The following is a 16,856-nucleotide window of genomic DNA, read 5'->3' as shown; positions in this document are numbered from 1 at the left end:
TATTCTTATTGCCCCCGCCCACCCCAAGCCCCCTCCTACTGGCCAGTGCTCCTACTGGGCCCACCCACCTCAGAGCGCTCATGGACTGGCTCCCTAGGGTTCCCAACTGACTGTCCTCCAAGGGCCCCTCCAAGCCTGCCCTTGTTGGCTCTCGCTGGGGCCACCCCCGGCCAGGCCCCGGAACCCCCGTACTTGGAGAACTTGGCGGTCATGTTCACAAGCGGTCAGGGCCTTCTGCAGGTGCAGATTCTTGTCCTGGGTGCTGGTAAGGTTGGCGCTACTCTGGGCCAGTGCTTCTGACAGGCCCTGCGCCTTGTCCCGCAAGGCCCCCTCGCTCTCTTCCATCTTGACCAGGGCCCCGTTCAGCCGCTCCACTGTCAGCTGCAGAGTCCCCGCCTTCACCTCACTGTCTGCCACCTGGCAGGAGGGCAGACAGGACAGTGAAGTGGCTCTGCTCTCACCCTGGCCTCCAGCAGGAATGGTGAACCCAAGCCAAGCTCCTCCCACCCCTGCCTAGGCCTTCATCATCGACCCTCATTGTTCCCATGCGCTCCCACTGGCTCAGCCCACTGCAGCCTAGGCTCCGTCCCACTGCTGGTTTTAACTACCCTCACCCGGAGTGCCACAAACCCGGATGTCCCAGACCCCAGGGTCTCCTCCCCTGCCAGGGAGGAGAAAAGGTAACCACCACAATCCAGAAATGTTCTGTGTTCTTGATTTTGGTGGGTGCCCTTGGAGGACCAGCGTAGTAACTGAACGTTCTAGTTAGAGCTGAGCTTCCTGGCAGCCAAGGCAAAAAAGGGACATGAGTGAAACCTATATCTCTAACTTGTCCCACATGTTTCCTAGGAATGAAGATTCTGGTGTCAAAGAGTCCTAAATTCTAATTTCGGCTGTGTCTCTTATTAGCTATGTGATCTTGGGTGATGGTAGCCCCTCTCTGTCTCTCTGTCCACGAAATGAGGTTGATGCTTGCCTCGGGGTTGTTGGGAGTATTACGTAGTCCCCGTAAAGCACCCGGCCCTGAGCGTGCAGATGAGAAACCCGCAAAGGGTAATGGGGACCCACCTGTCTCTGCAGGGAGTCCACCCGATCCTGGAGGGCCTGGGCCTGGGCCTCACGGTCACTGAGGCCCAGGCGGCTGCGCTGCAGTTCCCCCTCGAGTGAGCGCCGCTGCAGCTCAAGCTTGATGGTGCGGCTCTCAGAGGCATCCAACACCTCCTTCAGACGCCGCTTGTCACTCTCCAGCTTCACCTCATTGGCCTTCATCTTGCTGATCTTCTCCTGCGGGTGAGGGAGGGGTCAGGCCCCAGCCGCCCAGCCACCCCCGACCCCGCGCCTCCCACACCCCGTCAGGACCCTCAGGAGAAAGTGGGGAGCAGCCTTGAAGTGGCTGGCCCAACCCCTCACTGCGTGACCTGGGGCCAGCCTGTGACCCTTGCGAGGCCCTCCACCTCCCCACATGTTCACAGGATGGGTTGGCCTGAGGATCCCAGAGCGCTTTCTGGATTTGGCTGATCTGGCCTTTCTAACAGGCTCTGTGATCCAGGATTCTCCCTTCCTGCTCTGTGGCCCGACCGCACATCTGTGCAGTGGGGAGACTGCACGGGCCCAGGGGTACCACGAAGTGTTCGCAGAGCCCCGGGGTGGGAAGGGAGGGTGAAAAGGCAGATTCCAGGGCTTCCCTGTTCTGCTGCATCACTCCCCAGAGCCAGGCCCAGAAGCTGCATTGTGTGATCTGAGTCAGGTAGGAGCCTTGGGCACCCCCTGGTTTTAGGGCATGATGTTCCTCCCTCCCCCACATGGGGTCAAACAGTAAAAAGAGGCTTGAGCAGTAGGGAGAGGACAGGAAGACAGACTGAACCCCCCCCAAGCCCGGCCCCCTGCCGCCGTGCTCAGAGCCCCAACTCTGCCATGTCTGGGCCCGGCAGCCCCACTCTGGCCCCTGCCCAGCTTTGTTCCTGGCCTCCTCCCGCGGCCCCTGCGGCTGGGCCGGAGGCCAGAGCTGGAACCACAGACATAACAATCCAGCTCGAACTTGACCTGGAGCCAGAGACAGGGGGTGGGCTGTGGGGGCAACGATGGAGGGCCGGGGAGGAAGGGGGAAGGAGTGAGGGGACCTTTGGCATGAGAAGGGCTCAAGGCTTCGGTGGCCTGGACTGTCGCCCCCGGGGCCAGGGTGTCCTGCCCTGGGTGCACGCACCCACGCGTGCGCACACACACACACACACACACACACACACACACACACGACACGTGTACACAGATGTCCCCCAAACACATATAAAAACCCCAGAACACCACTCATGTGGCTATACAGAGACAAAGGAAACCGACGTCCCCTGAACACCATATGTTAAGAGCATTCACGGGGCGCCTGGGTGGCTCAGCCAGTTTGGCATCCAACTCTTGATTCCGGCTCAGGCCACGATCTCACAGTTTGAGGGATCAGGCCCCGCATCGGGCTCTGCACTGACAGTGAGGACCCCACTTGTGATTCTCTTTCTCCCTCTCTCTTTGCCCCTCCCCTGCTCATGCTCGCTCTCAAAAACAAATAAACTTAAAAAAAAAAAAAAAAAAGAGCACTTGTGTATCGTCTCTGGGAGACGATTGCTGGCCTCCCTCTTTTACGCAGGAGGAAAACGAGACCAGGCAGGCAATAAACAGCACGGCCGGGACTTGAACAGACTTTCTTCCATCAGGCTCAAAAGCCCAGGCCTTTTCTTCTGCAGCCTCGTGACCTCAAGGAGGAGCGAGCGGGTGCAATCTGAACGTGCTTCCGGACAGAGTCACAGGCGGCTCACTTCAGTGGGTGCTGCAACCCAGGCAGACAGCAACGGAGACGCACACAGTAGGACTCCCAGACAGCCATTCAAGCTCAGGTGGACGCCCCCCTGCCCCCGCCGGCCCTCAGCTCCCGTCTACCTGGCTGGCCCGGAGCTCACTCTCGGTGGCCTGCAGGCTCCTCTCCAGGGCGGCCACCTGGTCCAGGGCGGCCCGGCGCTCCCGCTCGCTGCGCCGCACATTCTCCTCCTGCAGCACCAGCTCTGCCTGGGCCCCGCTCAGCCGCCCGTCCACGCGGCGTCGGGCTGCAGCACCCCAGCCCCGTCAGGCCTGGCCGGGCGCACCCCGAGACCCGAACCTGGCCACCAGATGCCCGGCCTGCCCTCCGCCCACCACAGGGCCTGCCTCTCCGAGTCCTTGAGGGTCTGCCGCTCTGCACACGTGGAGTGGAGCTGACCAGGGAGGGACCCCCAGAGGAGACGGCCCCCCATTCAGGTCACGGTGGGCAGGGCAGGGACGGAGGAGCCGCTCAGGCCAATCCCACACGTCCTACCTCAGCGGCTAAGAGCACAGAGAGCAGGGAGCCGGGGGTGGGGGGTCAAACTCACCTTCTGCACCGTCGGCCACAGCCTTCTGTAGCTGCCTCGCCCGTGAGGTGGCACTGTCCCTCTCAGCCTCCATCTCAGCCAGCTGTCGACTCAGGACACCGGTCTGGGCCTGAAGCTCATCCTGCGGCCCCGACGTGGGGCGGGGGAGGAAGGGAAGACCCCTGTTCTGACACCTGCAGCCCCTCGCAGGGCCCTCAGCCACCCGGTTCCCTACCCAGCGGCTCACACCCAGCCTCACCCGCTGTCTCTGGGCACTCCGCAGCTCCTGCAGGAACTCCCGGAGGGCCCCCCGTACCGCCTCCGGGTCCAGGTCTGGGGATGCCGGGGAGGTGGCAGGTCCTGGGGATGGTGGCTCGGACCCAGGGCTGCGTTCCAAGGGGCTGGGGCTGCTGAGCCCTTCGCCGCTTCCTGGGGGAGGCGGCATGCTTAGGGCTGCGGGAACCCGAGCCTCTCGGGCCTGGGTGGTGCCTGCGGGCTGCTCGCACACCTCACCCCCCTCACCCCCCCCCCCCCCCCGAGCCGCACCCAGCAGCTTGCAGGAGCTTCCCACCGCACGCTGGCCCTCACCTTCTTGCTTAACCCTTCCCTGGTCCCAGGCCCCTCAGAGTAAGCCCAACTTCCCTGCCGTCGTGCAGAGGCCCCATTGCTCACCCTAGCACAGCCCTCTCACCTTTTACAAGCCGTCCATTCCACATGACCCTCGGCTCCCAAGTTCTAGAACATTCCCTCTTCCGGGACCAGGGCCTTCGTGCATGCTGTTCCCTTCTCTCCCCACGGCCTCTCTTTGCCTGGCCCATTCCATTAGATCTGCTCCCCAGACGTGTCCCTGATCCCAGGCTGGGTCATGAGGCTCCAAGGTCTGCCTCCCCGCCAAGACCAGGGGCACTGTGAGGGCTGCACACCCAGGGCCCAGTCCAAGGGTGGTCGTTCCACCACCTCAACATCTCCCTGCTTCCTATCTGCCAGGCACTGACGGCCTATCCCACCTTCACGATAATTCTCTGAGGAGTAAGAACCTTCACAGGCTGGACGCGCTCAAAGCAGTTAAGCGATCTGCTTGGTCTCCAAGCTGGGAAGATCCCGCAATGGGATTTAGAACCAAGTAGCCCTACTTCCAGAAAGAGAAATGAACTCTGTCTGCTTGAAGAGGCCAGAGGGGCGCACAGAGACAGGGCGCCACCTGGAGGTCAGCATCGGAACCACAGGGCAGAGCGTCAACCTGCCCATAGCTTCCTCCTGCCTTCGCAAGTGACACCTAAGCTGCCCAACGGCTCCGTCAACAGCCACAGGACCTGGAGCAGGATGTCTACCCACTGCCCCCAAGGGCCCCTACCACAGAGTGGCCTGCAAGGATTACTCAGGCGTGTCCTTTGTCCTCACGTCCTCACCTCCCACTCGTCTGTACCTGTTCACTGCCCTGTGCCTGCTGTCCCCTCGGTGTTCACAGGGGAACTGCCAGTCAGGCACTCGTCCCTCGTCCTCGCCCCTTACTTCCACTTGTCCCTTGTCCTCAGAGTCTCCTCTCCCACCCATCCTTCCCCCACCTACCACCTCCTCACCGGGGCTCTCCATTTCCCACACAAACACCCCTACCCCTGCCCTTGCTGTATCTTTAAAAATTTCTGAGGCGCCTGGGTGGCTCAGTAGGTTGAGCATCTGACTTCGGCTCAGGTCATGATCTCATGGTTTGTGAGTTCGAGCCCCGCGTCGGGCTCGGTGCTGACAGCTCAGAGCCTGGAGCCTGCTTCGGATTCTGTGTCTCCCTCTCTCTCTGCCCCTCCCCTGCTTGCACTCTGTCTCTCTCTCTCTTAAAATTCTTTTTTAAATTTCTTTGCTGTGATGATATATATAACATACAATATGCTTTCCTAGCCATCTTTTTCTCAGGTTCTTAATTTTAATTAAATAACATTTAGTAACATTATGGTTAGCAGGGTGTGTGTGTGTGTGTGTGTGTGTGTGTGTGTGTGTGTGTGTTTTAAGAAATCCCTTCCTGTCCTAAAGCCGTAAGGATATTTTCCTATGTTGTCTTTAAGGATATTTTCCTATGTTGTCTTTTAAAAGCTAGTTTTGCCTTTTGTATTTAATCTTCAAATCTACTTAGGAGTGCCTGGCTGGCTCAGTCAGAAGAGCATGGGACTCTTGACCTTGGGGTTGTGAGTTCAAGCCCCACAAGGGGTGTACAGATTACCTAAATAAAAAACTTAAAAAAAAATGCAGTGCATCTAACTGAAGTTGATGTTTATCTAAAAGGTGATGGAAGGGTCTCTTTCTTTTTTATTTTTCTGTATGGATTCTCAATTATCCAAATACTTTTGGGACTTTTGGGAAAGTCCATCACAGACCAAGCTTCCAACACAGATCAGGTTTCTTTGGACATGCAGGTCTGGTCCTTGACCACACAGCCAGTGTTGGTCTCAGTGGCACAGCACCTGAATTACTAAAACTTTATATTAACTTTTATCTTTGGCAAGGCAAGCCCCTACCCCTAGCCATCTAGTTCTTTTTCTTCAAGAGTGTGTTGGCTTTCTTGGTCTTTGTTTTTCCATAGATGTTTTAGAATTGGCTTGTCAAGTTGGACACACACAGAAAGAATTTTGCCGAAATACCATTCAATCTATAGATGAATCTGGAAGAACTGACATATTTATAATAGTGAATTTGTTGATACATACAATCATTTCTCCTATTTAGGTTTCTTTTAACGTCTCTCAACAACATTTATGGCTGTCTCCATAAAAGTCATATTAGATTAGAATTATTTTTTCCTTGGACAGTAGACCTTATCTGTAAAGTTATCTAGATCTGGTGTTTTCTTTGGGGGAGAGATTTCTTAGTGCCAGTATAAATGATATTTTATCAATTCTGGTGTTGGCAGTAAACAACAAACGTGTTCTGCTTCTGTTGATATAATAAAATATAATTAACTTTCGTATGTTGATCTTGTTTCCAGCAACCTTACTAAAGGTTCTTACTTGTTCTAACAATTTGTTGTAGCTTCTCCTGTATTTTTTTACAAATTTTTTAACGTTTATTTATTTTTGAGAGAGAGAGAGCATGAGCAGGGGAGGGGCAGAGAGAGAGGGTGACACAGAATCCAAAGGAGGCTCCAGGCTCTGAGCTGTCAGCACAGAGCCCGACACGGGGCTCAAACTCACAAACCATGAGGTCATAACCAGAGCCGAAGTCAGATGCTTACCTGCCTGAGCCACCCAGGTGCCCCCTCCTGTATTTTCTACATAGAAAAATCACGTGATCTGTAAATAGTGGTAGTTTTGTTTCTCCCTTCCTGAACCTTAAAACATTAATTCTATGTTTCTTACCATAGTGTACTGGCTAGGACCTTTGAGACTTCCAGTACAATATTAAATACAGGAGTCAAATGTAATATTTGCTGTAGGGTTTTGGAGAACTAGTTTATCAGTTAAGGAAACCTTTTTCTAGTTTTCCAAGAGTTTGGATCATAACTGTATGTTGAATTTTATCAAATGCTTTTTCTACATCCATTTTGGTGGCCTTTTTTTTTTTTAATTTTTTAACGTTTATTTATTATTGAGAGACAGCGTGAGCAGGGGAGGGGCAGAGAGAGAGGGAGACACAGAATCGGAAGCAGGCTCCAGGCTCCGAGCTGTCAGCACAGAGCCCGATGCGGGGCTCGAACGCACAAACCGCAAGATCATGACCTGAGCAGAAGTCAGACACTTAACTGACTGAGCCACCCAGGCGCCCCAATGTGCCTTTCTAACCAATTATATTCACATTGTTATGAGACCATCACCACTATCTGTTCCCAAATCTTCCATCATACCTATTTTGGGTTGAACTATGTCCCCCCAAAATTCATTAGTTGAAGCTCCAACCCCTGGCACGTCAGAATGTGAGTTTATTTGGGAGTAAGCTTCTTGGAGATGTAATTAGTTAAGAGGAGGTCAGTTAAGCACTTGGTTTCAGCTCAGGTCATGATCTCAGTTTGTGGCTTCTAGCCCCGTATTGGGCTTTGCACTGACAGTGTGGAGCCTGCCTGGAATTCTCTCCTTCCCTCTCTCTCTACCCCTCCCCTGCTCTCCCTCTCTAAAAAAAAAAAAAAAAAAAAAAAAAAAAAAAAAAAAAAAAAAAGACGAGGTCATAGTTGAGTATGGTGAGCCCCTAATCCAGTATTATTGGTATCCTAACACAAAGAGGGGATTTGGATACACACACAAGAAGGCCAAGTGAAGCTTGGGTCCTGCTGCCACCAGCCTAGGAACTATAGGCAGCCAGGAGAGAGGCCTGGAACAGATCCTTCCCTAGAGACTTCAGAAGGAGCATGGTCCCGCTGACACCTTAATCTGGGACTCTGGCCTTCAGAACAATGAGACACAAACTGAAGTTTAAGGTACTCGGTTTTGCAGCCCCAGCAAACTGACAGGTACGGCCTCAAACAGAAACTCTGTGTCCACTAAGCAGTTAACTCCCGAGCCTCCCCTCCCCCCAGTCCCTAGTGACCTCTAATCTACTTTCTACCTCTATACATGTGTCTCTTCTAGGTATTTCCCGCAAGCGTCCCTTTGCAACTGGCTTTTCACTTAGCATAATATTGTCGAGGCTCATCCATGTTGTAACACGGATCAGAATAGCATTGCTTTTTAAGGCTGAATAATATCCCTTTGTGTGGTTACGCCACATTTCGTTTATCTACTCATCTGTCGATGGACACTGGTTGATTCCACCTTTTATGATGCTCTGAATGGTTGGTGCACATGGTAATTCTAAGTGTTTTTCTAAGTTTTTTTTTTTTTTAAACCGTTTATTTTTCAGAGAGAGACCGAGCCTGAGCAGGGGAGGGGCAGAGAGAGAGGGAGACACGAAATCCGCAGCAGGCTCCAGACTCTGAGCCGTCAGCACAGAGCCCGACGTGGGGCTCGAACTCATGAACCGCGAGATCGTGACCTGAGCCGAAGTTGGATGCTTAACCGACGGAGCCACTCAGGCTGCCAGTAATTCCAAGTTTTTTGACGAACTGCCAAATTGTTTTCCACAGCAGCTGTGCTGTTTTACATTCTCACCAGCAATGTCCTTGAATGCATTTGTCCTTACCTATTCTCCAGCCCTTACTACCACCCAGAACATTCTCGATTTCATCTCTATATCACATTGATTGTCTGCGCCTCTCCCTAGACTAGAAACTCCCTAAGCGCAGAAACGCCAGTTTGTTTACTGCTCCATCCCATAGTGAAGCTGTCTTGAGCACCCAGCCAGCGCTTAATAAGTATTGCATAACTGATCGAATGTGATCCAGGGGTTCAATCTGTGGATTTGAAGAGGCAACAACTCAGTATCCCATAGTGAATTGCCCACGGTGCTAAGATTCCAGAGGTTCTATTCTAGGCCCTAGGAGTCAAGATAGAATCATGTCAGGCTGAGACAAGGATGCTCTCCAAAGGTGTGCTCACCCCTGCTATAGCACAGCGCTGACTTTCCTGGAGTCATCCACGGGGCCCTGGGAACAAATGGGACTGGAACGATTTCTGAAGGAGTTGCTGGAAGAGGTTTTAGGCCGGGTAGGTAACGGTCTGGTTGTGATGCTGGGGTCACAAGTCTAGTGTGGAGGGTATCAAGCTAGGGGTGGGAGACTGATGGAGAGAGGGAGTGAGGATCAATTATAGAGGACGGAGCCTCAAAGTCTCAGAGGAGTCAGGGGCATTAAGAACAAGCACCATCAGGGGCGCCTGGATGGCTCAGTCGGTTGAGCGTTGGACTTCAGCTCAGGTCATGATCTCACGGTTCCTGGGTTCAAGCCCCCGCGTCCAGCTCTGTGCTGACAGCTCAAAGCCTGGAGCCTGCTTCCGATTCTGTCTCCCTCTCTCTCTGCCCCTCCCCCACTCGCGCGCGCGCGCGCGCGCGCGCGCTCTCTCTCTGAAAAACACTTAAAAAAAAAAAAAAGCACCAGCACCTCTTTTAAAATGAAGCAACCAGAGGAACACAAATCAGCGAAGGGGAAGAGCCTGGGCAGACTCCCCAAAGGGAAGGAAAGTGATATGGGCCGGGATTGAGACTGGTCGGTTAAAGGAGAGGCATGGCCCAGACAGCAGCCCGCTCTCAGGCGGAGCCGACCTAATCAGGGGCGTGGCCACAGTGAAGCCCGCCCACCGCCCCGCCCTTTCCCTCGTGGCTCCACTCACCTCCAGCGGGCGCGTCCCGGGCCGGCGAGCCCGGCGAGGGCAGCGGGGCCGGGCTGGGAGTGCGCCCGAGGCCCAGGCCCCGACGCAGAGCTGAGCGCAGGCCGCCCAGCTGGGTCTCGGCTGCGCGCCGCTGCGCCTCCACGCGGGCCAGCTCGGCCTCCAGGCCTTGCGCCCGGCCCTCGGCCGCGCTCAGCCGCAGCCCCAGCTCCGCGGCTTCGGCCCGCACCGCCTCCAGCTTCAGCTCCAAGCTGCGGGCGTGGTCCAGCTGCAGCTTCTCGGCGCCGCGTGCCTCCTCCAGGGAGGCCAGCAGGCCTCGCTCGCGGGCCCTGAACTCGCCCTCTTGTTCCTGCAGCTTCCTCTGGGCTCCCTGGAGCTGGGTCGGGCAACGCCGGGAGTGGGGGTCAGCAAGGCCACCCCCAACCCGACGCCCCGCCTCCCAGGCCCAGCCTGGAGCCCACCCACCCCAAAGTGGCTGGCACAACACCTGCTTCTTTAGTGGTCTCCACCCAGGCAGTTTGTGCAGGAATATCCACGGGAAAGTGGGAATTAACTAACTACTAGAATCTTTTTTTCTCTTCTTTCTGTGTACATGCCTTGTAATATATACAATTTATTAGTAATAAACTAACAGCCCACACTTCCATGGACAGGACTTATCAGTGCCAGGGACTAAGAACTTTCCCAAAAAAACTTTACCACCATGAATCATCTCCATTTTACAAGGGGGGAAACTGAGGCACAGAGCAGCTGTGCCAAGGCCAAACTGCTAGTAATCTCGGAGCCAGGATTCAAAGCCAAGCACAGTAGCTCCATGGCTGTTTTCTTTCTTTTTCCTTCTTTCTTTCTTCCTTCCTTCCTTCTTTCTTATGTTTTTAATGTTTATTTTTTGAGAGAGAGACTGACAGAGTGTGAGCGAGTGTGAGCAGGGGAGGGGCAGAGAGAGAGGGAGACACAGAATCCGAAGCAGGCTCCGGGCCCTGAGCTGTCAGCACAGAGCCTGACACGGGGCTTGAACCCACAAACCGTGAGATCATGACCTGAGCTGAAGTCGGACGCTCAACCAACTGGGCCGCCCAGGCGCCCCTCCAGTGGCTGTTCTTCCAACCATTAGGCTGTACTGTCTCTCAGTGCACATAACTTACCAATAAATCACACAATGGGGCATGTACTAAAAAATTATTTTCTGATGGAGTGCATGATCCCACACACACCCCTCTGGTTTAGAGGATAAATCAACCACTCACAGCCATCAGTTTCACTAGAAACCACCATTCACAGAGCCCCTGGATGCCAGGACTTATGCTAGGGCCCCCATCCCATCAGTGCTCTGAACCACAGAGAGGTTAAGTGATTTAGTCAAGGTCACACAGTAGATGCACTAAAGTGAAAACAGCCAGAAAAGCAGAATGGAAAGAGTATAGGCTTGGGAGTCAGACAGACCTGGGTGGCTGTGTGATCTTGAGTAGACCCCTTGACCTCTCTGAGCCTAAGTGTCTGGTTCTCTGTGAAAAATGGGGTAAGAGAGCCTGCCTCATTAGGCTGCTGAGAGAATCAAACAAGGTTATGTCTACAGAGCTCCCCCTACCCCCCTCACCCCTGCTACACAGTTCCCGCAGCTGTTATTACTATTATACCTGGAGAAGAATCTCAAGGAGCGGAGGACAGGAACGAGTCCTCGGGAGTGATGTCTCAGAATGACTCCAGCATTGGAGTCCCCACCCGCTTCTTGACAGGGGAGAGGAAACCCAGGGCACCCCCAACTGCCTCCTAAGACCCTCCTCATCCACACCCGAGTTACCTCCTGCCGAATGGCCTCCAGGCTGGCCTCGCCCTTCAGCAGCTTCTGTCGGAGGCCCAGGGCCTCCCGCCGGCCCTCCTTTTCTGCCCGCTCACCCAGGGCCAGGCGGCCCTGCAGCTCCACCAGCTCCCGGCCCAGCCTGGTGTTCTCACCGTCCAGCACCTTCATCTGTGAGAGAGAGCAGACAGGTAGGACCCAGCATCCACTCTCGGCATCCACAGCCCCTTCTAGCCCAGGGTGGCGAGGGCCCGTTCAACTCTGCCCCTATACCTTGTCCTGTCCAGGCACAGGGAGCACTCAGGACCCACTGCTCCAGGGGCACAGACATTGAACACCACCTCGAATCCACTGGGGACCTGCTCCAGATTTCACCGAGCTCCAGCCATGCCAGGCACCTGGACACCAATCACCTCCATTTATTGCCTAATCGCAACTACTTATCATGGGGCGTGGTGGACCCGCATCAGAAAAGGAATTCTGCAGGGCAGGAACCACAGGCCTCCTGGCCACCTTCCTCTACAGTGATGCCTGACCTACGGAGTGCTTACCACGTGTCCACATCTGTTCTAAGCGTTTCGACTGTATGAACTCATTTGGTCTCACACCACTGTCTATAGGGCAGGTACTGACATTATCCTTACTCAATAGATAATAGAGCCTAGAGAGGAGAAGTGACTTGCTCAAAGCCACACAGCCCACAAGCAGCAGACTGGGATTTAATCTCAGATGAGCGGAATACAAAGGTATGTTCTAAGCCCCCATTTCCCCACAGGAGCAGGTGGGGGGTAAGGCCCATCTACCCCATGCCACTAGAGTGAGGGGGCTGCATGCACAACACCCAGCAAGAGCCTGGCACATAGATGTGACTTCCTTTCAGACACTCCTGTGGCTTCCCAGGACTTCAACCCAACAGGAAGGAGCCCGAAGCGGTAAAGGGGGGGCCCTGGTGGGAGATGAAGAGAGTTTGGTAGTCACGCTGTGATATCTCTGGACGAGGTAGAGCCTAGCAGCCAAATGGGGCTCTTGGCTGTTCTGTAAGTCTTCTGGGAAAGCCTGAGCCAAGGACGGTTTTTACATGTTTGTAAATAGTTGGACATGGTTCATTTTGAAATGGTGGAAAGAAAATCCAAGAACAGGGGCGCCTGAGTGGCTCAGTCGGTTAAGCGTCCGACTTCGGCTCAGGTCATGATCTCACGGTTCGTGAGTTCGAGCCCCGCGTCAGGCTCTGGGCTGACGGCTCAGGGCCTGGAGCCCCCCCCTCGGGTTCTGTGTCTCCCTCTGTCTGCCCCTCCGCTGCTTGCACTCTGTCTCTCGCGTTGTGTCAAAAATACATAAACATTAAAAAAAAAATTTCTTTTTTAAAAATCCAGGAATATTATGTCTTACACGCGAAGAATGATATAAAATCGAATTTCGGTGCCCATCAACAAAGTGTTCATGGAACACGCGCCCACACACGTACGTACTGTGTCGGGCTGCTTTCTCGCTCTGCTGGCAGAGTTGAGTAATCGCGACAGAGACCGTATGGCCCCTAGAGCTGGAAATAGTTACTGCCGGGCTCTTTACAAGTGTTCGCCAGCTCCCCATCCATCTCACAGGGTCTACACCTTTTGTTGCTCCTGGATTCCTCTGAGATTTGGACAAGAGGCAGCACGCGGCAAGGGCCCGGGGCGGGTACCTGCCGCCGGAGCTCCTGCAGTTCCCGGCGGGCCTCCAGCCGCGAGCGCTCCACCTCCTGCAGTCCGGCCCGCAGTTCCTCGGCCTCCCTGCCCGCGGCCACTCGTGCCTCCGTGAGGAGCACCAGCTTCTGCTCCCTGTCCTCGTTGGCAAGCTTCAAGCTGGGGGGGGGGGGGGGGGGAGGCAGAGGGCAGAGGGCAGAGGTCAGCGGCAGCCACGGGTCCCGGGAAGAGTGCAGGGTGGGGATCTACACAGAAGCCTGTTTTCCTTGGGGGCCTGGGTGGCTCAGTGGGTGGAGTGTAGACTCTTAATGATTTCAGCTCAGGTCACGATCTCGTGGCTCGTGAGTTCAAGCCCCGCGTCAGGCTCTGCGCTGACAGTGAGGTGCCTGCTTGGATTCTCTCTCTCCCCCTCTCTCTGCCCCTCCTCCGCTTGCTCTGTCTCTCAAAGTAAATAAATAAACTTAAAAAAAAAAAAAAAAAAGTCTGTTTCCCTAATCCCTGGAGTTGGTCGGACTGGCTCTTGGCCTAGAGGTGCCCCAAGTGTTACCTGCCCACGTGGCCCCTCCTGAGCTAAGCCCTGTAGGGCCGGGGGCCAGGCCCGAGGCTGCAAGAGGCCAACAGGTGACTCCAGGGTTGGGGCTAGTGTCCAGGGAGATACCAGCAAGTGGGGTCAGCTGCTACCGTTCCCCTTCTTTCAGATGGGAAAATTGCCTAAAACCACCCACGTGGCCAGCTGTGGTTCAAGGGCACAGACTCCCCATCTGTGTGATTTCCCCAGAACCCTGGGGGTGAAGTTAGCTTCCAGGGACGTGATCCAGGGTGAAGGATGGGCCCGGTGAAGGACCGAGCTGGCCCCTGCCCCCACGTTGCCCCACCTGATCCGTTCGCTCTCAGCCTTCTTCACGGCCGCCCGCAGCTCCTCGTTGGAACGCCGCAGGGCCTCGCGCTCCTTGACGCCCTCACCCAGGCTGCGCCGCAGCTCGCTGGCCTCCTGGCGCTGGGCCTCGCGGCCATCCTGACTGTCGCGCACCTTGCGCTGGGCCTCCAGCAGCTCCCGCCGCAACCCGTCACGGGCGTCCTCCAGCAGGCGCAGCTGCGTCCGAAGCTCTTCTGCCTGCGAGGGTGGCAGGTTGTCACGGGACAGGGTACGGGCCCTGCCGGAGCCGGCACTTGGCAGAAGCCAGCCCGCACCTGTATCCCCGGCCACAGGCACCGGCCCCGCGGCTCTGCAGCGACTCAGACCACAGGTGTGAGTTCTGATTCGGGGGCAGAGCGTGCTGGAGTTAGTGGTGTCTGGGCCTGAAATGATCATCCACCAGGATCTTTCTAGGGAGGGACACCAAGAGGGCAGGGACCCCACCAGTGCCGAGTCCCAGACAGATACAACGAGCGCTTAATAAAGGCTTACCGCCTCCTTTCTACATTGGCTGTTCGCTCGTTCTCAAATGCAGGGTCTTCCGGGCCCCTGGTGGGCCAGGCCCCCCGCGGCATTTAGGGTGTGCTGCCCGGAACGGCTCACCTCGCGCATGGAGGACTCCCGCTGCCTGTCCAGGTTTCGGGCCTGTTCTTGCAGCCTCTTGGCCTCCTGGGCGTGGGCTGCGGCAGCCTCCTCAAGCTGGGCCCGTAGGTCCCGCAGCTCGGACGTCAGCGCGTTCACAGTGCTCTAGGACAGACAGGACTCCTCAGACTCGGTGCCCCCGTCCCCCTCCCCCGGCTGTTTCCAGGAGGGTCGGCTCCAAACGCGGCCCTTCCCGCGGGCCTGCCACACCGTCTGCCGATCCCTTGATGCCCAGTGAGTGCTGTGCCCACAGCCGCTCTCTCCCTCAGACCGGGATTCACCGGGCAGAGCTGTGCCACCTCCCTCTCATGGGGGACCCCACGGAGGGGCTGAAGCTCCCCCCACAGCCTGGGAGAGGGGGCCCCTCCAAGCAGGGTCGTGCCTCCTGGCTCGGATGGAGGCCCACCTGCCTGGCCTGCCCTACCCGGTCCTGCTCCTGCCGGCTCTGGGCGTCTCTCTTGTGCCGCTCCAAATCCAGGGAGACGGCGGCCAGGCTGTGCTGTGTACCCATCAGCTTCTCCGACAGCGCCGTCTTCTCGGACTCCTTCAGGGACAGGGCCTGGGCAGAGGCGGGGAGCAAAGGGCTTGGGGGCTCGGCTGGTCACGGGGGCACGCTTGGGCCCTTCCGCCACCCTGCCCTGGGAAATGTGCCCTCGCTCAGCTCGGTGCCTTGTCTGGGTCACCACAGGTGGACCCGGGACAGCGGTGCCTCCGCAGCCCCCGAAAAGGGCACAACCACCAGAACAGCAAGTCTGGACGTGGACACAACTTAGAAATCCTGCCAACTTCCCACGGTAATCCTGGCCCTTCGTTATTCCCCTTTTACAGATGAGGAAACGGACTCAAAGAGGCAGAGTGGCTTGCTCAGAGTGACACAGCCAGTAAGGACAGGCCTGTCTCCTTTACGGTATGGGAAAGTCAGGAGTTAGCTCTTTTGAGGAGGGTTCAGCTGCTACACGTGGGCAACGCAGGGACTGCTCAGAAGGCAGCCCCGGGGACACCATGGCCAGCCTGGAGTGGCAGAAGGGATGGCAGGCTGTGGGTCAGCTTTCTGGGACCCAGTGCTCACAGTGCCACGAATGTGACAGCCGCTCCGGGAGTTCCCACCATGTACCAGGCACGGCTCAGTGAACGTGGTCTCAGCAATGCTTCACACACACCCCTGGAGTCCCCCCATCCTGCAGGTGAGGAAACTGAGACCCAGAGAGGGACTCCTAGCTCCCAGCTGCTGAGCGGCTGAACAGGGACCAGCCCCGGGAGAACAGGGGCCCCTGGGGCAGCAGCGGAGGCCACCCCGGGGCTCACGAACCTGCTGCTTCTCGCTCTCGGCCAGGAGGAGGCCCTCGTCACGTTCCTGCTGCAGGGCGGCGATCTCCTCGCTCAGCTCTTCCTTCTCTGCCTCCAGCCGTGCCAACAGCTCCTCTCGCTCCCGGTGCATCTGGCCCTGCAGCTGGGCCCGTTCGGCCTCCAGCTCCCGCCACGCTGCCTCCTGCGGGCCAGGCCCCGGGCACGTGTGACCCGCAAGGCTGGACTCAGGCGGCCCCTCACCGACCTCAGGCCAGCGAGAGCCACTTGTAGCCCAGAACCTGAGCGGCAGGGCAGGCCACCAGGCAACTACAAGGTGGGGTGAATGGTAAGGGCTGTGATGGGGTCACGCCGGGGCTGTGTGCGCCCCGGGGAGCGGCAGGAGCCTGGCCCGGGGGCCAGAGAACACTTCCCAAAGGACAGATGAGCCGCAGTCCGTCAGGTCAAGAGAGAAACAGAATCCCAAACCCAGAGGCCAGCCCCGGGCCCGGAGGAAAGAGAAAACCCGACACACTGTATCTAAGGTCACTGGAGCCTGAACTACGAGGGGGACATGCATCAGAGCCATGGGCAGCGGCCAGGCCAGACCAGGCCCTGTGGGCTGTAGAGAGGGGTGGGCTGATTCTGAGGAGTCGGGGCAAGCTAGGGATGAGCTGGATCGAGGGGCGGTTTGGAAGCTGTGGAAGAGGGACGGGGATCAGGGCTGAGGTAGTGAGGGGCGGGGTGGGCTGTGGGGAGCAAAGGGGGTCTGGGGATGCAGAGCAGCCCGACAGAAGAGAACAGATTCGGTGATGTTAAGAGGCCAAGCCAGAAGACACAGGAGGAGTCGGAGAGGACACAGGAGTCTGGCGCCCTGGGGACCGGGTGGATGGGTGAGTAGGTAGAACCCACAGGCAAAGAAAGAACGGCCCCCTGGTGGTCCCAGGCGGGTACTTGGCCCCAGCAGTAGGCCCTAGCAACCTT

The 16,856-nt window shown here is 56.7% G+C and overlaps 1 protein-coding gene across 2 annotated transcripts in view; it reads right to left on the bottom strand.

Annotated features, from left to right (window-relative positions):
• CROCC (ciliary rootlet coiled-coil, rootletin) overlaps nt 1-16,856 on the bottom strand; it is a 45,525-nt gene that overhangs the window by 3,370 nt on the left and 25,299 nt on the right. For both annotated transcript variants that reach the window (XM_030325468.1, XM_030325466.1), the window contains 12 exons: nt 15,898-16,077; nt 15,013-15,147; nt 14,550-14,693; nt 13,906-14,144; nt 13,030-13,189; nt 11,352-11,519; nt 9,554-9,926; nt 3,631-3,800; nt 3,393-3,513; nt 2,926-3,089; nt 1,069-1,284; nt 193-417 (listed from right to left, as the gene is read on the bottom strand). In XM_030325468.1, the coding sequence (XP_030181328.1) occupies nt 193-417; nt 1,069-1,284; nt 2,926-3,089; nt 3,393-3,513; nt 3,631-3,800; nt 9,554-9,926; nt 11,352-11,519; nt 13,030-13,189; nt 13,906-14,144; nt 14,550-14,693; nt 15,013-15,147; nt 15,898-16,077 (2,295 nt within the window). The remainder of the gene's footprint in view (nt 1-192; nt 418-1,068; nt 1,285-2,925; nt 3,090-3,392; nt 3,514-3,630; nt 3,801-9,553; nt 9,927-11,351; nt 11,520-13,029; nt 13,190-13,905; nt 14,145-14,549; nt 14,694-15,012; nt 15,148-15,897; nt 16,078-16,856) is intronic.

The sequence above is a fragment of the Lynx canadensis genome, chromosome C1, assembly GCF_007474595.2.
Source record: "Lynx canadensis isolate LIC74 chromosome C1, mLynCan4.pri.v2, whole genome shotgun sequence".
NCBI classification, from domain to species: domain Eukaryota; kingdom Metazoa; phylum Chordata; class Mammalia; order Carnivora; family Felidae; genus Lynx; species Lynx canadensis.
The sequence above is the reverse complement of the archived record's forward strand: the minus strand, read 5'-3'. Positions and strand labels throughout refer to the sequence as shown.